The 25,084-nt window shown below is 35.2% G+C and overlaps 1 protein-coding gene across 2 annotated transcripts in view; it reads left to right on the top strand.

Annotated features, from left to right (window-relative positions):
• Positions 1–25,084, top strand: part of LOC145287842 (mitochondrial enolase superfamily member 1-like) — a 400,234-nt gene that overhangs the window by 207,167 nt on the left and 167,983 nt on the right. For both annotated transcript variants that reach the window (XM_080135718.1, XM_080135717.1), the window contains exons 8-10: positions 216–254; positions 12,233–12,315; positions 18,742–18,776. In XM_080135718.1, coding sequence (XP_079991844.1) covers positions 216–254; positions 12,233–12,315; positions 18,742–18,776 — 157 coding nt within the window. The remainder of the gene's footprint in view (positions 1–215; positions 255–12,232; positions 12,316–18,741; positions 18,777–25,084) is intronic.

Raw genomic sequence — 25,084 nt, 5'->3', positions numbered from 1 at the left:
TTTCTTCTGAAACCAACCCGCGCACGTAATAGAAAAATAGAGAGAAATACGCATAACAATTGCCTACAACAATCTATATATAAAAACAATATAGCATTTAAAAGAAGTGTTTTTCTGAATTTTCACGTACACATTTTAATATTTTCACATGATACAATCATTATAAATGTCATCTATATGAAATGAAACATTGGCAAATCCTTTATGTATTTCAGAGATTCTGAAGAAAATGCGGAACGGCAAAACCAAACGTGGTGAGTATGACACTCCAAATATAGCATTTCAATTATGATATTTCAAGTATAACACTTCACACATGACACTTAAAATATAGCATTTCAAGTATAACATTTCAACGTATGACACTTTAAATATGACACTTCAAATATACCATTTCAAATATAACAGTTAATGTATAATATTTCAAATATATCATTTCAAGTATAACACTTCAAATATGGCACTTCACATATGACACTTTAAATATAACACTTCAAATATAACACTTTAAATATAGCACTTCACATATGACACTTTAAATATAGCATTTCAAGTATAACTCCTCACGTATAACACTTCAAACATAGCATTTTAAGTATCACATGTTAAGTATAACACTCCAAGTATAATACTCCAAGTATAATACTTCAAATATCACTCTTCAACTACAGCACTTCCAGTATAACACTTCAAGTATAATACTTCAAATATCACACTTCAACTACAGCACTTCAAGTATAACACTTCAAGTATAATACTTCAAATATCACACTTCAACTACAGCACTTCAAGTATAACACTCCAAGTATAATACTTCAAATATCACACTTCAACTACAGCACTTCAAGTATAACACTTCAAGTATGACCCTTCAATTATAACACATCAGCTATGACACTTCATATATGACATTTCAAATATAGAATTTCAAGGAGAACATTTTAAGCACGACACCTCAAACAATAAACTCGGTTCTCAATGACAACTGGTGTGTATAACGGTTTATACACGCACCGGTAAAGAAAAACAGAAAAAAATGTGCATATATTTTTCTACGCTTGTAACGATACTAGAATTTTGACAAATAGTCGGTACCCGTTTCATACGCCAAATATTTTTAAAAATTTACATATTTTCTCCTATTCTTTTATCGCATGGAACCATTGCTTTATTTTCACGAATCATACAACTATATTGAAATCTTCGTAAATGTGCAGACCTCTCACAGTCATTTATTGATCGGTTTATTTATTTGTTCACCGATGATGCGTGTGGACGGACACATGCGCATGCGCATGTGGATGGCAAGTAATGAGAAATCAGTGACCTTCAGTGTTGAATAACATCATAGGAATCCGTGCAATCAGTGCGACCAGATGATGATGAATATTTAGCAAAACTAGAAACCTTTTTTCTAATTCTGTTTCAGAATTTTTTTTTTTTTTTTTTTTTAGCTTGAGCGATATTGGCCTCAGAATTATATACAATATGGGGACAAATAATCACAAATTGTAGATTAGAATACTATTAATACATTAATATATTAATATATATCTGTTTTTATAAAATTAGGAATGCGTGTGTGCGTATATATTTGTATACAGAGGATTCACTCCTAAACTAATTAACCGATCATTATGAATTTGGGAACACAACTGCCAGACGTAAGCGATCGTAATGTGGGATATATTTAACTTAGTTTAATGCAAAGTAGTAACAAGTATCGCCAACCTAATAGATCTTGTGTGGAATAATTAACATTGTTAAAAGTTAATTATGTATTATCGATCTATTTGTCTATCTATTCAATGATATTCTTAAAATAGTTTATATTGGAAGTTATTTACTGTTTATAGAATAAAGTGTAGCAATAGGTTTCAGCTGAGATGTTTATATAAATTAGCTAGGTTAAATATAAACAAAATAACCTTGGGCAGACAGACGTAGAAAGGTCATACGTAAGGGATATGTATGCTTTTGAATGATGACGTAACGGAACTGAGGTCAGAGGTCAGGGAGTTTAGAGTCGGAGTGTTGGAGTTTGATTACGAGAGTGAACAGACGGGAGAGTTAGAGTTTGGTTACGGGAGTGAACAGACGGCCAGGAAGCGGGCTGGGAAGAATAAGCATGTAGACGAAATGCAGACCCTGTGAAAACCATTTAAGACAACTGAAATAAATTTATGTTATAAAGATATAAAGTGTTGTTCTGTGGTTTCACAAAAGAAGGAAGAACAGATGTCTCAATTGGATGATGTTGGTCATTTCCTGGTTTGTTATAGAGCTCAACAGGAAGATAGAAGAACTCTTGAAGAAAGAAGGTATGAGTAACTGCCGGCAGCTACTGCTCAGGGGCGAGCTACATTCAAAAAATAAAATGTGAACGGTAATTCAAAGAATAAAGGGGGGGGGTCCCTTCCTTGAAAAAATATCACTTATTATTTTGTTTTTGCTTCTTAGTTGAAACATAGGTTAGAAATGAGTTGAACAAGCCGTGTTTTAAATTAAACGGCCACGTGACCAGCCTACTTTCTGCGGGATCGGTCTGGGAGGAGAAGGCGCAATCCTTAATAGCGGACATGACGGCGACTGGGCGAATGGGAGAAGACCGCGAAGTTTAAATTGTACACGGCCAGACAGGCGAACTAGGGTAAATACTCTCTTTATAATTATTATCAATGAACGATGTAAGAATTTAATCGATTTCTCTTTTAATTTTCCTTGTGTATTGTTCAAACATCGTTACTTCCCTTCTTCGATCGTTGTCTGATTCTCCTGTTTGTTTCTGCTCTCTTTTGTTACAGTCTCCAGGTGAATTAAGGATGTTAATTGCGAAATAAAATTCCTTATCACATCAGTATGGAAGCCTCAAGCCTTGTCTTTTTTTTACCCACGGCCGGGTACAATTATAGTATAAAGCATATATTATTCTTCTTATATATGAACTGAAATATATACCCGTGTGATAATTCTCTGATACACCATGACTCAGTTTATACGTCGATATCATATCCCCTGGCTAAACAATAATAATACAAAACGTTTAATACAGATGTTATAAGAAAATATCATCCTTTGAATATCTTCCTACCTATCATTTCATGACTGTTTCAAGATTTCTCAACATTACAACACTTGCACTACCAACTAAACTCCACCCTCTGTCTGTCGTTTTATTAATCTTTAAGTTTTATTAATCTTTAAGTTTTGTGAAATTTTAACACAAGTTATTAGGCATCAAATAATCAATATTCTTCGAATTTCAGTTTCTTTGGAATAATTCAAAGGCTTTTATGGGTTATAATATAGGTATAACCTCCCATTTGAAAATTTACATTGAATTTGATCCATAATTATTAGACATAAATTAAGAAAAAATCCCTGAATTTTAATTTCTTCCACAAGTTTGATCTTTAGCTTTTAGATATTTTCTATAACCAAAATCATGCAATCGATTTTGATTAAACTTGAAATAAGGATTCTAAGCATAAGTTTTAGTAGCATTAAGTGGTGCAAAATTGTTTTGTTCGGGGAATTAATTTTTTCCGCCCTGTGGTAGGTATTTTGCTAGGTTAATACTTTTCTACTAGTTAACAATAAAGGTTAATACTTTTCTACTAGTTAACAATAAAGGTTAATACTTTTCTGCTAGTTAACAATAAAGGTTAATACTTTATTTAATGAAGTTTTGTAAAAAAGATGTAGTTTGTTTTAAATATTATTACACAACGTAAACGAGTACTTCGAGTAATATTAGTAGAACCTGTGGAAATTCCACAGCGACATCTTTCATATTTAATATATAGCTGCTGGGCATTTTGCGGACGTTCAGTATTGTTGTCGTGGCACACATTCATTTGCATATGTGGATAGTAATTACACATAAATAGGAAGACTCAGTTAGTCTGAGGGTGTGTTCACCAGAAGCCACCGAAGGCCGCCGAGAGCAGATATGTTTCTCCAGCAAAGACTCTCTTATTTGACACCATTATGTAAATATCCTGTAAATATACCTTTTCCTAATACACTTCTTATTTGATCTACCTTTGTTTGTTGAGTCGTCATTTGTATTGCTTTCTACGTTACTTGTTTCAACCTGCAAACTTAACAGTGACGACGAGGATGAACGTCAAATATAACAGTTTGACGAAGAAATGAAAAGAACTCACTAAAAACAAAAAGTACAACGCAACGGTCGACCTTTCTAAGGAATACAAGTTTTGACGAACGAAATAGTCGTAAAAACGAATTTTACGCTAAAGAGAAGTTCGACTCAAGCGGAAAAAATGAATAATTCAGCGAACATTGGAAAACTGTAAAATATTTTCCTCGCGAAGTACAACACTAAAAGAAAGAAACGGTTGTTTCCCAAATTCCAAGAACAAAAACTACATTCAGTTTTAAAAAAAAAAAGTAACCTCGATTAATAGTATTTTATTTACTAAAATACTAGTCGGAAAAAAAGAGACAAACCAAAACCTTTAAATTGCAGTCTCAAAGAAAAAAGCACTCGAACGTGGCAAAAAAAGCGACGATTTACGCCGTTTCCCGTGGAATCCATCTTTAAAAAAAAATAACAAACTGTAAAAGTGAATTTTTGTAAAACGACAAACAGATTCGTATTACTAAATTAAGAAGAACAGATTCGTATTACTAAATTACAAGGAAGTAACATACGAAGAAAAAAAAGTTCACCAGTGGATTTCCTAAATTGCTGTAAATACTAACTAAAGACTTTTTGGTAAACCAATTTTTCTCTTCGGTATTTAAAAAAAAAATACCACAGTTAAACTAAAATCAAGGAAAGATTTTTTTTAAACTAAAGTTGTCACTGGATAACGGATATAAGACAGTAAAACGTCACGTAAAAAAAAATTAAATGTAGTCCATACATTTTATTTTTTTCAATTGTGACTCGAGTTGAAAAACTTTTTTTTTTCTATGGAAAGAGTTGTACTTAAGTTCGGCTGTTATTTATTAGGAAATGCCTAAAACGGAAAAGTAAATCGTATTTTGTGGTTTCAGCAAAAGCCTCAGTTCTTATGTTGTGGTTGGATGAGCTTGACTCGCTAGCGAAGTGAGAAAATATTATTCGAGCAGCGATATTACAGGAACTATGAACAATTGTTCATAGTTCCTGTAATATCGCTGCTCGAATAATATTTTTCTAGTAATATATGTTATTTTGTAACACAAGCCATTTTATATGGTACGGATATTGTGTTGCATGTGAAATTGTACAATTTTTCTTCGTAACTGCATTATTGCTACTGAAGGATACAAAAAAAATGGAAGATTTATCTAGAATGTTAATGCAATTTTTGCAGACGCAGCAAAAGACGCAATCCGAGCTAGATGCACGTAGAGAGGAGAAATTATTGAAATGGCAAATGGAACAAGAAGAAAGGCAGAAGAAATTACAATTTGAACAAGAAGAAAGGCAGAAGAAATTACAACTTGAACAAGAAGAAAGGCAGAAGAAATTACAATATGAATATGAAGAAAGGCAAAATGAACGTTTTGCTAAAACACTGGAACTATTAAAGACTAATCGAGAAAATGTCGACAGTACTAATTTCTCGCATACAACTATATTTAATAGCATGGACACATTTAATTATGTGCCGGAGGAAGAAAAGTCTTTTGAAGCATACTATACAAGATACGAGGATGTCTTTTAACTGGACTGCAAAATTTGGCCAAATAGCCAGAAAGTGAGCCTTTTACTCAGGAAGTTGGGTGTAAGAGAGCACAGCAAGTTCGTAGATTATATACTACCTAAAAAAAACTACGGAATTAGATTTCATGGAAGCTGTAAAATTACTAAAAAAATTATTTAATCCGAATATATCTCTTTTTATAAGAGATGGTTGTGTATGAATCTAAGGAAGATGGACAACCAAGATTATTTAACATACGCATCAGTTGTCAATAAAAACTGTGATAATTTTAAGCTAGCGGAACAGTAGAAGATTTCAAATGTCTAATCTTCGCACAAGGGTTAGTCTCCACGAAAAATGCAGAAATACGCAAACGAGTGTTGTCTAAGCTGGAATCTGAGCCAGATTTAACACTTCAGAAATTAGCAGAGGATTGTGAAAGGGCCATTACATTAAAAAAGGATTCAAAAAAGATAGAATAATCCGGAGTGGCATATGTAAGAAAGGTTAGAAAACCATACACACCAACCAAGAACTATACAAATAAAAGCAGTCAAAACGGGACGAGATATTCCAAATATAATAATTATAATTATAGTAAAGAATATAACAAGTCTCTTCCTAGATATAACTGTAAGAGATGCACAGAAAGACATTGGGAATCGGGTTGCCCTTATAAGAAGAAAAAATGCTACATTTGCAAGAAAGTCGGACACAAAAGCGATTGTTGCAGATATAAAGATTTCACCAGAAAGAGAGTACAGCAAACAAAATCAAATGAAAAATTAGACAAAAATCGGCGAAAATGCATAAAAGCGGAAATATTTAAAACGCCAATAAAATTACAACTGGATTCAGGATCCGATATTTCTATAATAAATTTGAATACATGGAAAAAGTTGGGTAAACCAACCATGATGAAAACAAGTAAATCAGCTCGGACGGTAACTGGTGGTGAGATAAAATTTGAAGGAAAAGTTATCCTTCTGATAAAATTGAAAGGGATTACGAAGAAATTAAAAATGTTCGTATTGAAAAATAGCGAAAACCTGTTTGGAATAGATTTAATTGAGAAATTTGGACTGTGGGATAAGCCAATTAATACATTATGTAAAAAAATAGAATGTACTACTCCAACAACAGAAAATGTAAAAGAGGACTTAAAAAAATTATTCCCTGATGTATTTATGACTAAATTAGGTCGTTGCAATAAATTTAAGGCCTTGTTTGAACTTAAAGAAAACACCAGCCCAATTTTTAGAAAAAAGCGAAACGTTCCGTTCGCTGGGTTGGAAAAGATTAATAAAGAATTAGACAGATTGGAACAGACAGGAATACTATCAAAAATAGAACATAGCGACTGGGCAGCCCCCACCGTATATGTAAAGAAAAAGAATGATGAAATCAGAGTGTGCGCAGACTTTTCGACAGGTCTAAACTCCATATTACAAGATTACCATTACCCTCTACCAAGCCCAGAGGAAATATTCACAAAGTTGAATGGTGGTAATATCTTCTCCAAGATAGACTTGAGCGACGCGTATTTACAAATACCGGTCGAGGAGAATTGCTCAAAAATACTATGCATCAACACGCATAAAGGATTGTACAAATACAACCGGTTGCCCTTTGGCATCAAAGTAGCGCCTGCCATTTTTCAACAAGCGATGGACACCATGCTAAGTGGTATTGAGTGCGCATGTGCATACCTGGACGACATTGTTATCAGGAGCAAATCCCTAGAAGAACATAAGGAGCATTTAAAACAAGTATTCACTCGAATACAAGAATTCGGGTTAAGAAAATAAATGCGACTTTTGTATGAGCGAAATTAAGTATCTTAAATAAACATGGGCGACGTCCAGACCCAGAAAGATCTGCGGCAATAAAAAACATCATGCCAGCACCTAATAACGTAACAACCTTGCAGAGTTTCTTAGGACTCGCAAATTATTACCAATCTTTTATTGAAGGGATGCATAATTTGCGAGCTCCCTTAAATGAGCTGCTAAAAAAAGCACACACCTTGGAACTGGACGCAAGAATGTCAAACCGCTTTTGACAAAATAAAGAGCGCACTAACATCTGAATTATTTCTAACTCACTATGAAACAAAATTAAATATAGTCGTCGCTAGTGACGCTAGTTCCTACGGCATAGGAGCATGCATTCAACATATCATACCTAATGGATCTAGAAAGCCGATAGCTTACGCTTCGAGAACGCTGCTTCCAGCAGAGAAGGCGTATTCACAGATTGAAAAAGAAGCGTTGAGTATAATCTTTGCAGTGACTAAATTCCACCGATATTTATATGGTAGACAATTCATACTTGAAACCGACTATAAACTATTAGTCATAATCTACGGATCAAAAAAAGGATTGCCTGTATACACCGCAAATAGATTGCTGCGCTGGGGTACGATCCTACTGAATTACGATTTCCAGCTACAACATCTTGCATCGAAAAAGATTTGCCATGCGGATGGACTTTCAAGACTGATACCACAGAAACATAATTTGGAAGAATCAGTGATTGCAGCAATTCGAACAAACGTCGAAGTGAAAAATATGGTAGCAAACATCATTAAAGAACTACCGGATACTTGTCGGACATTAAAAGAGAAGCCGATAAAGATGAATATATAAATGATATAAAAGAAAAAATTATAAATGACAAAAAGGTTCAGGAAATTTTTTCCATATGTAACGATGTGTTATTATATAGCGAGAGAGTAGTAATACCTAAAACGTTGCAGAAGAGGATTTTGAGAGACTTCCACACAGGACATCCGGGGATAAATCGGATGAAGTCTCTAATGAGAAGCTACGTATACTGGCGTAACATGGACGTCGACATAGCTACAACAATAAATAGATGTGAAGGATGCCAGTTAGCAGCAAAATCCCCACCTATAGTGCACAAACCATGGTCTAGAATCCACATGGACTTCGCTGGTCCAGTAGGAGAAAATTACTACTTAATTGTAGTAGATAGTTATACAAAATGACCTGAGGTAATGCGTTGCAGGAATCCAACAACGAACAACTCAATAGGATTCCTACACGAGTTATTTGCACGATTTGGTGTACCAGACACACTGGTCACTGACAATGGAACTCAATTCACATCCACAGACTTTAAGGAATTTTGTGACACGTTCCAAGTAAAGCATATCACTACTCCACGGTATCATCCAAGATCGAACGGCCTCGCGGAGAGGTTCGTGGACACGTTAAAACGAGCGTTGAAAAAATCCATTGGGATACCAACAGAAAAAGGTTTGCAACAATTTTTGCAAATATATAGGATAATACCGCACCCTACTACCCCGTCAAACATATCACCAGCTGATTTAATGTTTGCCAGAAAGGTGGAATCAGCGTTTGATAAACTATTGCCAAGATAGGCAATTGTCCGAAACACTACACACATGATAAGAAAGAAATATAACTCGGGAGATCGAGTATATTTCAAGTGCTACAGGAATAACACTTCTTACTGGGAATGTGGAGTAGTGGATAAACGCATTGGTGATTGTACATACATGATTAAAGGTCCACAAAATATACATAAAAGGCACCTGAACCAAATAAAAAAACGCCACATTCAAGATGGTGATTATACAACAGCAGTCGAAGAGGAGGAAACCATGGACATCATATACGAATCCTTTAATTTGGAACCGCCTCAATATATACCTGAACCCCGAAGATCAGGTAGAAAAAGAAAGTTTAATGAACCATTAATGTTAAATCCCAAGAGAAAAAGATATTGAAATCTGTGCGACTTCAAATCTTGGGAGGAGGGTGTTGTGGTGGCACACATTTCTTTTGCATATGTGGATAGTAATTACACATAAATAGGAAGACTCAGTTAGTCTGAGGGTGTGTTCACCAGAAGCCACCGAAGGCCGCCGAGAGCAGATATGTTTCTCCAGTAAAGACTCTCTTATTTGACACCATTATGTAAATATCCTGTAAATATACCTTTTCCTAATACACTTCTTATTTGATCTACCTTTGTTTGTTGAGTCGTCATTTGTATTGCTTTCTATGTTACTTGTTTCAACCTGCAAACTTAACAAGTGTGAATGGAGATCTCACAATATTACTGTAGCCCTTTTGTTAAAACTGTAAAAGTATTTGTTTGGAATCCCGAGAATCAGTCAAAACCCTAAAAATATATATTGACAAAACCCCACCTAATAAATGTCACCGGGATATTAATTTGGTTAATTTCTCTCAATATTCATTTTTTTTTTCGGTGTTTTGACTGATTTTCAGGATTGCAAAAAAGAGCGAGCATCATGTCGCCATTTTTTTTTAACTAAAGTGCTCAGCACGACCTGCGTTCCACACTTAAAACACACTTTAAAATCAGTTAAAACGTCAAAAACTTATTCAGGTAGGTAGAAGATTAACTTATCTTGCCTTTGGTAACATTTATTTGTTATATATTTGTTTCTTTACGTACCTCGGTTTATTGTAAAACAAACTCATATACACATTAGCCGATGCTTCAAGCAAGCTGTATTAACTTCGTACAAAAAAATAATATTTTATCTCTTAATCGTTCCTATACAAAAAATCTAAAATCCGGGTTTATAAAAATATAACTGGATTCATTTATTTACGCTCACAAACAATAACGCCGAAATATTTAACATCTGCTAATAATGGAATTATTGATATGTGTGAGGACAACGCCGTTTATGACTGGTATAGACGTATGGTAATCACTGACCGTATGGTGCCTCAAAGACACTTTGAGAAAACTTGGTCGTGAGGAAATGACCACATGTCGAAGAGCTAATCTGAAGAGAACAGGAATTAGGAACAAATAAATGCTGTCGAACAATGTTACTAAATAAACTAATTGGTTTTGGACTACACAAAGCACAAAAGTAACCAAACCCGTTTAGTTGTTTATCATTCAAACAATACCGTGGTTGAATATATGGTTAAGTGTTAGTTTTACTTATTTAGAACTGCTTTAAAGCTTCACCACTCACTCATTTTGCGACCAAATTTCAAACAATTTTTACAGTTCATAGATCACCTTCTCAGCTATATTTTGAAAAAAAAAAAAACAACAATTTCAATTTTCGTTCAGTAAAACAAGTCATAATAAAATTTGTGTTCAAAATTTCTTAGAATCCGTAGGGAACAGAGAGACGGTTTTCTTTTTAATTATTGGCTGTTGGTTACCATAGCAACCAAATCTGTTACATTACATCAAGTCGACTGGGAACGGCGGAGATGATGATCCAAAAAAAACTGTTGCTAATAATTTACCGCTGTCCCGATCTGTCGCTCAGTTGTACTGTTGCTAATAATTCACAGGTAACAAGTAAAACAGAGAGAGAAAATTTTAATCGAAACCAAAGCCTGGAAAAATCATGGATTACATAAAAAAAATGCGAGCATGAAAAAGTAAAAGGACTAGTTGTTAAAATTGTAAAAGGAAAAGGCAAGATATTCTAGTGAAAAATATAATAAACTTAAAATATTACAGTATTTATTAAGAATTGATTATGTAATGTTAAATTGATTTTTTTGATTCTTAATGCTACAATATTTTAAGTTATAAATTTATTATATTTTTTACTAGAATATCTTGTCATTTTTTTTCTTTTCCAGTTTTAACAACTAGTCCTTTTACTTTTCCATGTTTAAATCTTGACCATATTACTTTTCATGCTCGCATTTTTCTATGTAATAGACGTATTTATTTATTTTCAATAATTTTTTGCGGGGGGGGGGGCGATTTGGAAATTTGAAGTAGGAGTAAATATTGTATTATGGTGATTAATAATTCTAGTTAAGACGAATGGACATTTTCTAGACAGTGTGACACTTATTTTCTAGCACTTTTGAATAGTTTTCTGCCTAGTTTGTTCGAATGTTGAATTGTAATCCATCTATATATCTATAAAAGTGAGAATGTGTGTGGGGACACTGCTCAACTTATATACTCAACGAATTTTTTATCTACAGACTTGAAATTTGGTATAGATGATATTCAGACATGTGAAAAGCTTTTTAATCGGTGTTCATTCGGTGAAAAGGGCTGCTAAAAGTTAAAATTAAAAAATTAGTACGTGGGGGGGTCATCGGATTTTTATCTGTTTGTCAACTATTTTACGCGTTTTGAAAACACTTTTTAAAGAACGTGGCAAGCTGGTCTAATGGTTATAGCAATTGACTTACTGTTTTAGGTTTTGGTTTCGATCTCAGCGCGAGTATTTTTTTTTTACTTATAAGAAGTGAACTGTTTAGAAAAAAACATGATACTCGCATGAACATGTCTCAGTTTCTTTCCGTTGTTTTACTTCATTTTTTTTATTATTTTTTAACGATACGTTTAATACCGAGCAACGCCGGGTACATCTTCTAGATTTTCATATTTGTGCAAATATTCTAAAATGTCTAGTTTTTCATATTTGTGCAAATAAATATTCTAAAATGTCTAGTTTGAAATATTTAGTTATTTACGAAAGTCTTATAATCATGGTGTATTTTTTTCAATTTGTTTATTTTATTTTTTGCTTTATTTTGTTTCGTTTATAGAAGAATATATTTTAAGAGAAGGTTATCCAGCATACACAACTTCCTGTGGATGGTTGGGTTACCCTGATGAGAAGATACGACAGGTAAATTGTGGATGTTCCATTTTATCTTTTAATAGACGTACTCGTAACCCGTTGGTTCACAATAGCCACCACTATTTATTCTGCTTTGATTTCATTAGAAAATTTTTAAAAGAACGATATAGTGACATTCCTTTTACAGACAGGGACAGAGAGAGTGTTTGAGAGAGAGAAAGAAAGATGCGAGTAAGAGAGAGAAAGAGAGATCATTCTCTCTCTCTCTCTCTCTCTCTCTCTCTCTCTCTCTCTCTCTCTCTCTCTCTCTCTCTCTCTCTCTCTCTCAAGATATTGGTTTCCATCAAAATTACCTTGCTTGAAAATTAATGAACATAATATTTGAGAAAAGTTTTCATAAAAAATAATTATGTAAATTAGTCATACAAATACCTGTGTTTGGGTCTTTGCGTTCGACTATATATACATTATTTCAAAAGTATCATTGACTTAAATAACTGTAATTTCTTCTGAGTGTAGTATCATTATTATCAGTGGCCTTGCCGTTTAACCGCGTTGACGATCACGGCTCTTCAATGCGGGTGGCTATCCATAGCCCGGAATAGCTCAACTTTTGACGATATGACTGTACATGAAGTACATGTCGCATATTTCAAGTTGTCAATCAAAGTGCACCTTGGTCGACCTTGATTTTTCGATCTTGGCATTCTACCAGTCAATACGAGATATTCTATGTTTCTCTGGCGGTAAATACGTTGCAAGAAAGTCATTTGTCTTTGTAATAGAAATCATTACTCTCGCAAATGACCTCCTGTTTGCTTAAAATGTAAAATAACAGAAGAAAATGTAGAAAAGAAGAAAAAAGACAAACGTAATTTTGTAGGTTGCTCATTGGTGAACGTATTCCATTAATTTGCATATGTGCATTAATTTGCATGTGCATTAATTTGCATATGTGCATTAATTTGTATATGTACATTAATTTGCATATGTGCATTAATTTGCATAAGTGCATTAATTTGCATATGTGCATTAATTTGCATATGTGCACAGTTGGTAACTGTTAAAAGGGACGAATTCTAAAGCATGGGGGGTTGAGTTTTGTGGGGTTTTTTGCTGGACAGCTTGGACCGAGAACGAACGGTGGAAGATAATATTGAATAGACGAGGAGTTGTTACAAGTTGAGGAAAGAAAGGAAAAATGAACTTTCGTGGGTTGCATCGACAAGAGAACGTTTTAACACTGTAACTTTTTTGTTTCCTTTTCATTTTATAGTTTTTTCATCATTCCATTAGTGCATCCAGATCTAATCCATATTTCCTCGTTAGAAATGTAATCTTTCCAAACCACTCCTAACATTTATTTCAAAAGCCAAATTTCTGCACTATTAATGCATTTCTGCATTTTAGGGTAGATAGTCCAGCTTTCGCAATCATATAATAAGATACACCAAACATAGGCCTTAAGAATGCGTTGTATAGTCTCAAGTGTGATGGTATTAGAACATAATACTGAGTTAAGTTTGATAAATGCTTGTTTACTTTGAGCTGTACGCGATTTTATATCATACCACTATATATAATATAGAAGTGATGAATGAAAAAAAAATCGCATTCATTTACATGATAAAGTGACCCCCCCCACACACACACGCCGATATTGTATACGCATATTAATCCGTGGCTTAAAGGAAATAAGAAAGCAAAGGTTGCAATGTTTAAATAACAGCGAAGTCGATTAAAATCGAATTTATGGCTAAAAAATAACATTGATAAGAATTGAACCTCGGCCTATAGTTTTACGTAGAGGTCTTTATTCCTCTAAAGGTCACAATAATATCATAATCTGTGATGTGAAGCATTTCGAGGGTGAAGTGAATATGTGGGAACATGATGAGAATTGGCAGCCAATCTGATGTTAACGTATCCAGCGTAAGAGACAAAATGAAAAATCGTCTTTTGCACATGGCTCCACGCATCGTTTCCGTTTGGAAAAAGAAAAAAATATGATAACCACAAAAGAATTATCAACGAATGGCAGAGCTCCGCGCCTAAAATAAAGGCCTAAAATATCACAGTCACTGGGAGCCAGTTTGCCACTATAAAATGAGGGGACCAAAAAGGAGAGAGAGGAGATTCGCCCTGCTGCGTCAGTGAACGCACGGACGGGTTCTCCCACCCGACCTAAAGAGATGAAGAAGAAAAAGAAATAAGGCACCAGTGAACTGAAGCCGACTATGCTCTCATGTTATGGGCAAAAACGCCTTCAATTGTAAACAATGCCTAATTCACACAAACCAAAGAAAAAAAAGGAGAAAAACATAGGAGGCAAAGACGCCGTGCTGCTAGCTGTTGAGGAAAGAAGTCGCCGCTTTCAAGTTAAAAGCCAGGACACATATCACCGACAGTAGCACGACCGGCCACCCACTTACCACCCCCATCGTCCGAAAAGATAAGTACGCTTACGAACATTCATTCTTTGTTAAATTATACAAGCCTACAAAAGTTCATTCCTTATCAATGCATACACACCTACAAACATCCTACGAACACTTTACCTCTTCTAACTAAAACTGTCATTAATAAATAAAACTGGTTCTCAACCTTCAATATTCGTCTGTCCTTAATTGCATGGAGTCAGATTCTACATACTTCAAACGTTGTCAATTAAATGTATTCTTTGTTGTGACCTCTATGGCCTCATTTCCTTCACCCTTTCTCCATCTATAAACCAACCAAAAAAAAACACTGGGCCATAAATATCTATGTATGCGTTACAATTGTCTTGACGAGGAGATAATTGGCTGCGACGCTAAAAGGCGCGTCGATCGCGTGATTGGTCATGTCGTCGTCACCAGAAAAATAGGTTTTCCCCTATCTGCTACAATCCTACTCGAGAATAGACGAATCGTGACATCATGTATATTTAATTTGTATTGGGATATTTATATCATATCATTGTTCCTATTTGTTTCATTAATTAATAGTAATATGTTATCGATTGGTTTATGTCACTATATTAGATAATATATTTGATCTAAGTGTTTGTTTTCTGGCTACTTCTAATGATACGCATTGTTTCTACTTTTATTTTTATTCTGTTTATTGAACTTCATACTTCTTTGATACTTCCAATTCTATTAGTTATCATTCAATATTTATATTGATTTCGATAAACAGTTATTTTCTTTAATGTTTAATCTATATACCTATAAAGTTGGGGGGGGTTGTCTCTGACATTGATATTAAAAGCCTACTTTTTCTGTTGGTATTTATTTGCTTCCCTACGAAAGCAAAATGTGACACAAGGTCGTTTTTGATGTGTGAGAAAATCAGCTCCCCCAAAAGTGTAGCATCAGAACAGATACTATACTCGGATCTCAGCCCAAAGAGCGATATTTACCTTTCTCCCACAGCGACAGGGTGGGAAAATAAGCCAGTGCTTCAAGAGAAAGAGCACTTCGGCCTTGCTAAAATATGTCTGAGTACGCGTTGGCATTCCCTGTTGAGGACGTCTCGAGCAACAAGCGATAAACTTGCTCCTCCCAAAAGCCGGGAGGCAAAGCCTGTGAGGCTGGACCTCCTAGGGCTCCACAGAACATTTTCCATTAGTCCGACAACAAAAAAGTCATCAAAATATCCCAGTTTATGTCGAACTGATTGTCGAGGTTGGAGCCTCAACTGACGTTAACTACGACAGCCAGGTCCTACTTTTTCTGTTGGTATTTATTTGCTCCCCTACAAAAGCAAAATGTGACACAAGGTTGTTTTTAATTTGGGAGAAAACCAGTTCCCCCAAAAAGGGCACTCTGAAAGTAGGCAAAAATAAGAATTGCCTTAGTATAACATTTGTTTCCCCTCCATTGACTACGGACGAATTAGCTTAAGTGTAGCATTAGAACAGATATTACACTGTGATCTTAGCCTAAAGGCCAGAAAATTTTTCTATTGGTATTTATTTGCTTCCCCACGAAGCAAAATGTGACACAAAGTCGTTTTAACGTGGAAAAAAACATCTCCCCAAAAAGGGTCACTCTGGAAGTAGGAAAAAATTGCCTTAGTATAGAAGGCTTCCCCCTTCGTTGACCAAGGACAACTAACTTAAGTGTAACATCAGAACAGATACTACACTATGATCCCAGCCAGAAGCCTAGATACTTTTTCTATTTAAAAATTAGTAAAAAAACTTCCTAATATTCTCAGTCATGGATATGCAAACGACTATATGAATATTAAATAATTTGCATATTCTTTTGAAAAACGAACATTTTTATGTTTTTGTATGGGATGATTGGTTTCATTTCGCTATTACGCTTAATTCTATTTACGCATAGTTTCTACATTCTGCATAATTGTGTATAATTTAAGATGAAATCATTTTAACACACGAAAATATTTCTCTATCTATCTCTCTCTCTCTCTCTCTCTCTCTCTATATATATATATATATATATATATATATATATATATATATATATATATATATATAGAGAGAGAGAGAGAGAGAGAGAGAGAGAGAGAGTAGTGGGCCTTATTGTTGTGTGTGTGTGTACGAAAAGTCTCTACCAAACTCCTCTCTTTGTCTTTGTGGGAAAGAAGTTGGAAGAAGGAGAAAAAATAAAACTAAGTTTAGAAGTCGGTTTTGAATTCTGCCTTGAGCAGCTCCTCCCCAAATATGGTAGCAGTACTCTATTTTAGGACATATTTGGCTCTTATACAGGAAGAGGATTGCTTAATAAAGAAACATAACAAATATATTTGGGCTTTGCAAAACTTTTGCTTTACATTCTTTGTTTATAGTACATATGTATATGTCTAAAATATCCAATCTTCTCATGAGGGCAGTAGATATCAAAATCAACTAGGGAGAGAAGCAGCTATCTGAAAACTCAGATGCTCTCTTCGGTGATTCAGTAAAAAGAGAAAGATCTTCCTACCTACTTTGCTACGTTTCAAATTCAACTTCCTCCCATAACGTGATTTCCTGTACACATCCCACTTGTTCTAATCTAACTTCTAATACAATTTTTCATTATTTTATGTAATTTGAAATTTATGGAAACATTTTTTTATCTAACTCTATTTTTACACACATCTTTTTACACATATCTAAATATTGGTACACTACCAAGCTGGATTGGGGTGGACCTGGAAGTAATGAAAACTAAGGTTTGACTATACACTCCATAAAGTACCCAAATCTGGGCCTAACCACTGGATGCAGTTGAAAGTCATATTCAGGAGAGAAGGATTAATATATAAGAAATAACATATTCAAATAAAAGCATAATAACCCTTGTTCAGTTAATTATGAAGTAAATAAAGAAAACATACCTTTCTTCCTTACATTAAAAAAAGTACATGTCGCATATGAGCCTTTATAAATACAGTCAAAGAAGAGATAACTCCAAGTTACCCAACTTAACAACATACGTCATCATTTAACAGACAAGGGGAGCAACTCCAAGTTGCTTACATCACTGAAAAATTAAGCGTCAAAAGGAAACAATTCTTCAAGCATTAAAACCCATCAACATTGATAAATTCTCAATAAAATGTTTAGATGTTGTCCGGGAAAGTGTATTCTCAAGAAATTCTCGGTTCGTCCGAAAGATTTTCTCTACCCATTCACTACCATCAGCTTAGAGCCTTCATGTGAGTGTGACGTCACTACCTAGGCACGTAGCTGTTACTCGACACCCAACTGGAAAAAAAATTGACTTTTGAATTGAAAGCCATGTTTAATTTCAGAGGAGTTTCCGATGGGTAGCTAATCTGTATAAATCCTGGAGATGAAAAAGTGTTTTCGGTGGGTAGCAGATCTGTAAAAGAGCAAAGATCTTTCTCGTGTGGACACAAAAACTATGTGAGGAAATTCTGAAAGATCCAATATTTTTATGGAGCCATTCTGATTTCTGATGTGTTGCTAATAGAACGTGGCTCCATTTGATTGGTCAACTTTTCTATAATCATACACTTTTCTTATTATATCAAAAATATTGCAACATTAACCCTATTTAGTTTTATGTGGAAATTTACCGCTTATCTTGCTATATCAAAATAATAATGTTTACAGATTTGAACAAACTAGAAAATGACAACTGATGAATAAAAAGCGACCCCGTTTTCTTTTCTTTTTTATTTTGTTTAATTTTATCATTCTAAGAAAATGTTTAACCTTAAATAATGTAATATTACTTGAGGCAAATACGCGTGGTAAAAATATTAATTAACTGAAAGAAAGATTTGAAGCATTCCTTTCCACACTCTGTTTAATTTGGAAATATAAACATGAAACCCCCGTTCCTTAGTGCTAGCAAAAAAAAAGAAGAGTACGCTCCTCTTGCTCGCGCTCCATAAAACCCTACTAATTTCATCAGTAATAGTGATATTTTTCACTTAAAGAATGTAAAATGTCTACTCATTTTCACGTTAACTGTTTATTATTATTTAATTTTTTTTTTTTACATTCAGCTTTGTAAAGAAGCGCTCGCGAAAGGATTCACTCAGTAAGTTGTATTTTCGTAATATTATTGTTCCTTCAACTGTGAGAAATTCCATATACAACTTCCATCTTTCTTTTAGACCGGTCATACAGCTCTAGTAGTCGGTCTGTGATTGGTTTAAATTTGAATGTATCAGGTGATTTGACTTGGCGCCTTTTTTGTATTCATGCGTTTATTTTTCAGTTTAAGAAAAAACGCGGAACAGGATAGACTCAAACCACAGCGTTTCTCTCATTAGGGAGCCAAGACAATTCCTTCATGGACACCAAACAGTCGGTGAATGAAGGACACATCTCTACAAGCAGAGACAACTTAAATGGCTGAATCTATTCAGATCAAGGATGACGTTCAAGAAACTGTTTGTCATGTTTATTGTCCAAATATTGGATCGTATCTCATTTCTTCTTGAGACCCAAGGGGCTCACATTATGCCTGATTATAGGCGCCATCATTCCCGCTGTGTTCTCCATGATCATCATGGATGCTTCCAAGGAAACTACGAACTAACATTCCAACAATAAGAATTCGAACTAAAAGCTCCATGCGAATGGTAGCAAATCTAACCACCGTTTTAACAAAAGGACTTACGAGAACCAAAGAACCTTCATTGCTGTTCCATTGTGAATAAATTTGGAGTTTAAAGGTATGACTTTTGTTTGTGGAATTCATTTGCTTCTGCAGGGAGGAAATTGAGTGTGTAGGAAAGAAATTTCTTACATTCCCATTTTGTTGCAAACGTTTAGATTCTCATTTTTTGCAAAATGGCTAGTTTAAATATATTCTCAGTTTTTTTTTTTGTTTTTGTTTTTTTGCAAAGCGTAATAAGATCTCATTTTTTGCTAACGTTATGATTAGTTATAATTTGTGTAAATTCTTCATTTAAGACGAGGAGAATTTTTTTCATAATTTGAGCAGATTATTATTGATAAGTTTTAACGTAATTCTTAGAAACCGTAGCTGTTACCTAAAAAAAAAAAAGAAGAGATAAAATATTTTTTCTGTTTCGTTTAATCAGAAGAGTAATTATTTCGTCAATGTAACTTATGTCACAAAAAACTAATAAGACATTGAGAAGCTTCATTAGACGCTATGTTTGTAATTTTAAATTAAAAAAAAAATAAGTAAAGAAAGTTTGGAATTATTCTTAAGTTTGAAATTACGTTAGATAATAAATTAATTCGACCTGGAAATTGGGGTCGTAAGTTATTGGCGTATTATAACTGAATTTTCGAATTTAAGATCCCACGTGGATCATATACGTGACTAAATTTAAAAAAAAAAACAACAAAAAAACTTTGGTTCAAATTCTGTAGACATAAAAAAAAAACACAGGAGTAAAGAAACCGTTAATGATTTTTTTCCACAAATGTGCTTATTGCACACATTGCATATTAATTTGATCTTAAATCATTGATTAATTTAAATTGAGATTAATTGCTGGCGGCCATTTCGTGTGACACTTACGTCATCCGCGTGTTGTCTAGTGGTAGATGTTCCCCGATTGTTGGTCCTCGTGTCTTCTGATGAGAATGTCAGCGGCCAGTACCTGAAAGAGACTCGTCGAGCGTTTCTGCAAGCATGCCAAACAAATTAAAAAAGACATAAAAAGACATTCATAAAAGGTTACAATCGTCGTTTTGTATTTCACTATTAAGTTAGGGACTGGCCGTTTGTTAACTGCAAGGTTCTTTCGTTTTTGATAAAAACTAAATGGCTACGTCGGCAGGGTCAATCGATGAGGTCGGCTTTTTCGCTCGTTCGAGCCCAGGGGAGCAGAATGTCTCTCGGTGTCTGTCAGTCTCTGCGTCTTGCTCTCAAAACTTGCTGCTTATATTGTGGGGGCGGGAGCTAAATCTTCTTCTTTTCTCTCATTTGGCCCTTTAGCTAATCAGGATGCCGGAACCGCTGTCACTCAAATCTTCACCAGGCTGCCTATGCCCAAAAAAGGGGATGTTTCTTCTTCTTCTGTTGGCAATTGAGTGGAATATCTCAACCGGCGTGTGCCTAATAGAATTTGACGGGCTATTAAAACCAGAATGGTCTCGTTCAATTAACTTTGAGGGATCATAAAAATGAACCAAATCCAATTCCACAAAGGCCATGCGTCTTTTCAATAGAGGCCACTTACGCACCAGGGGGCAGTCAACAATGGTCGCTTTGTAAATTGGAATTTCATTGGTACGCTTCATTCCACTCACGTATGTCACTGACTGTCATGGTCAATTAACGTTTACAGCTTTCTTGGCCAAAAGAAATATCCCTTGCACATACCATTCTGGCCCTATCTGCCTTTTTTTCTTTTAATTTTTTCTCTTTTGTTTACAACTGGGTTTTTTTCTATGCTTGTCGTCCGTCCCCCCTCTTTTCTCGGTCGCCTGCTACCTATCTCAGTGTCTATCCCGTTGGGTGCATTTAGCTTGCAGTTTAGTGCACCGTCGTGCTTGTCTCATCGTGAGTGTGTTTAAATTGAGATTGCTAATGTTGTTTGTAATTGCGATGCCATGTTTAATGTATATTAATTATTTTGTGTTGTCTGTTTTCAAATGATAATGTGAGTTGAAATTTTATTATTATTAAAAAAATCTTTAGGGGGCAGGAAAGGGTTTAATCCCCCCCCTCACACACACACACACTTGTTAGGCATCATTGGTAGCTCGGGAATTTCGAATGCGGTTATAAATGTGTAACTCGATCATATTTCTTAGAGCATTAGCCCTGATTTGGGGGTAAATTAATCACTGGCGGCCATTTCGTTAGCGTGTTTATTTGTGATTACATAATTCCATTTTGAAATAATGTTGGCGGTTTTCGCCACCTTAATATTTGCTGATAATTATATCTCGGTTATTTTATCAATTGTTCTCGAGGGAAGAATAGGGTCCTAAAGGAAATAAGTCCTTTGTGGGCCGACCAACATATTCTGAACCACAGAACAGTATTTTTCCCGTCCTTAGAATATCGATGAAAGCACATGGACGACCGATCTATTTCTTCTGTTTGATTGATATTGGGAGTCAACGTTCGTTTTTCGCCCAGGAAATTCTATTGTGTTCTGCTAAAACCATAAACCACAAGAAGGTTGATATGGTTGTGAACACGTTGATTGGCAGTGACTCCTTGAGATTGCAGGAGTACAATATATCTATAAAATTAGGTGATGAAAATCCTTTTAAATTTGCAGCATTATTTTCCAGAGATTTAAATTTAAAATTCGAAGTGGATAATTTCGATAAAGTTGTCAATAACTTGTCTCAAGAAGGTTTCCGGCTCTGTCCCGGTTATAAGAATTTAAACGGAACTCCCATTAAGGGGATTATTGGTTTGGACCTTCTGAGCAAATTAGATAATCTCAGATTAGTTGAGTGTCTTAATGGGAACGCATGGCGACATGGAAATTTAATAATTCCGTTTGGCGAGTCAGCATTTTTTGAATAAGGATTTGAATAAGGTAGATTCGCCTCCCTTTAATTGTGTTGTGAAATCCCTCCCTCAATGCAACAGCTATTTAATCAATTCTGTTCTTAATCCGACACTCTCTTATGAGGACGGATTGAAGCCTTTCTTCTTCGAATCCACAGTTGAACGAGGAGTAGAGATGTTGCTCACACTCGACTCATTAGGAATTGATGAAGAAGTTAAGTTATCGGCTATGGACAAGGAAAAGATAGAAGAGTTTAAAAGCTCCATCGTATGGGAGGAGGGAAAATATTAAGTAAACTTACCATGACATCATGATAGGATCCAACTGGTAAAAAGTAACTTTGTGACTTCCTTAAAGGTAATGGAGAGATTGGCAGAGTCCTTAGAAAGGAAGGGAATGTATAATGAGTACCTACAAATATTTAAGGATTATGAGGAATATGGAATAGTGGAGCAGTTTTTTGTCCCGCCGGGGAAGTATGAAGATTATATTTGGGTTCCACATAGACCCGTTATTAAGGAGGGACCTGGAGTGACGACAAAAATTCGTCCCGTATTTGACTGCTCCCAGAAACGTTGAGAGAGGACATCAATTAATGACGCTGCCTACATGGGCGTGAACTGCTAAATTATTGGATTTATTGCTGGGATTCAGGAAAAACGAATATGTCTTTCTAGGTGATATAAGGAAGGCCTTCCTACAAATTCACCTTAAATTGGAAGAGGCTAAAAACAGATTTTGTTTTTTCCTTAAAAACGGTGGTAAATTATGTACTTACAGGTACAAAACAATTCTATTTGGGTTCAATGCTAGCCCCTTCAGTCTGAACTTCATTTTGAAATTCCATGCGGAAAAATATGCAAAGGATGCAGCAACGCATGCTATTTCCAACAATTTTTATGTGGATAATCTTGTCACCACCAGTTGTGATGGAGAGTCCCTACTTGCTATTTATAATAATGTTTGTAGCAGATTGTTAGAGGCAGGCTTCGATTTACGATCCTGCAATTCTAACTGTTCTAAGATACAAAATAAAATTTTGCAGGATGAAACTATTTCTTCTCTCTTCCCAGCCTTTGAGAAGGTATTGGGATACCTATATGATCCTATTCGGGACATGTTCAAACTTTCTTCCACTTTAGTGGACCCTGAGGTCAATACCAAACGGGGGATTCATTTGCAAATATCAGGAGTATATGACCTTTTATCTATGCTTCTCCCCGTCATGATACAGAGGAAGATTATTTCAGCTCGATCTGAAAAAGCAAGTTGTCGTGGGATGAGCGAATACCCGAAGAGCTCAATAAGCTGTGGCAAACTCATGCCAAGGATTTAAATGACTTCGGGAAGTTTGAATTTCCCAGGCGTGCATTGTCAGAAAATCAGTCTGTTGAATTTATCTGTTTTTGTGATGCATCAAAAAACGCGTACGGATCCACCCTGTATGCAAAACACGGAGCGAATTGTTCTCTGTTGTTCGCAAAGGCCAAAGTGACCCCAATTAAGGGGAAATTACTTCCCACTTTGGAACTATTGGCTATGCTTTTAACCCCAGAGCACCTCAAGTTTTGGGTATTCTGGGGCCCCTTAACATTGATAATTTTTTCCTGATGTTGCCCTTTCGTGGATCCTGAACGGTAAAGGATCCAAGAAAAATATATTCATTGAAAACAGGATCGCAGAGATCAAAAAATTTTCAGAAGATATTAATATTAAATTTGGCATTCTACCGAAATTAAAATATGTTTCTTTGTCGGAAAATCCGGCAGATCTTCTAACTAGAGGTATCAATACTTCTAAATTTTCTCAGTTATTCAATTTCTGGATGTATGGCCCGGAATGACTCAATAGAGATGAGATTGATGGCTAATCTAACCCTTACCTTGTCTAAACGAAACTAATAAAAATATTGTATCATGTTTGTACTATCAGGACACACGTCCTTCTAAAAATACCTTCCCGTTGGATATTACAAGGTATTCCAGCTTAACTAAGGCAATCAGCGTCTTAGAAAAAGTTGAAATTTTATGATTTGTTACATCACCATAGTGCTGACAATTTCAATAGAGCCAAATTGTTGCTATTTGCTAATATGCAAATAGAGGCTTTCCCTCTGGAATTAGATTACTTGAAACAACTATCCGGGAAAGTACCCCCCACCCCAGGGTAACTGCCTTAGGGTTATTCCTTGATAAAGATGGGTTAATTAGAACCAGAGGTAGGATACAAGATACATTCTTATATTCTGCCCTTCGAGGTCAAGTTTCCCCTTTTGTTGGTAAACAATCATTATTTAACAAAACTGGTGATTAAGGAAGCTCATCTTAGCTGTTGCCACATGGGGGTTAATTCAACCCTCAGTAAGTTAAGGCTGTCTGGGGAGACAAGCCGTAAAAGCCTTCATGCGTACTTGCACCATATGTCAAAAAATAAATGCTCTGCCTTGTAAGGCACCTGCAGGGTCAATATTGCCTACTCATAAGGTGAACTTTGTTTGCCCATTCAAACAAATCGGTGTGGATTTCATCGGTCAATTTTCCATAAAGGTTGGAGGGGTAGAAGTTAAAATGTACATATTACTCTTTACATGCATGAGTTTGCATGCAATTCACTTGGAATTATTGTCGGATATGAGCACCCGCCCTTTTATGCTGGCCTTTGTTAGGTTTACCAATTTATTTGGTATCCCTATGCATGTATATTCCGATAACCCGAAATCTTTTGTTGCATCCGGACGTGCTCGAATCGGGCACGTTGAAGGAACAAGTTAAATCCATACATATCATCCATCGAACAATTTCTTCTTACTTTGCCTGGCAGGGGGAGGGAAGCCTGGGAGAGACTAATTAAAACTGTCAAACAATGTTTGAGGAAATTGTTGGAAAGAAGG

The sequence above is a fragment of the Euprymna scolopes genome, chromosome 11 (genome assembly GCF_053919585.1).
Source record: "Euprymna scolopes isolate OS-2025 chromosome 11, ASM5391958v1, whole genome shotgun sequence".
NCBI lineage: Eukaryota > Metazoa > Mollusca > Cephalopoda > Sepiida > Sepiolidae > Euprymna > Euprymna scolopes.
This window is presented reverse-complemented; position numbering and strand designations above follow the sequence as displayed.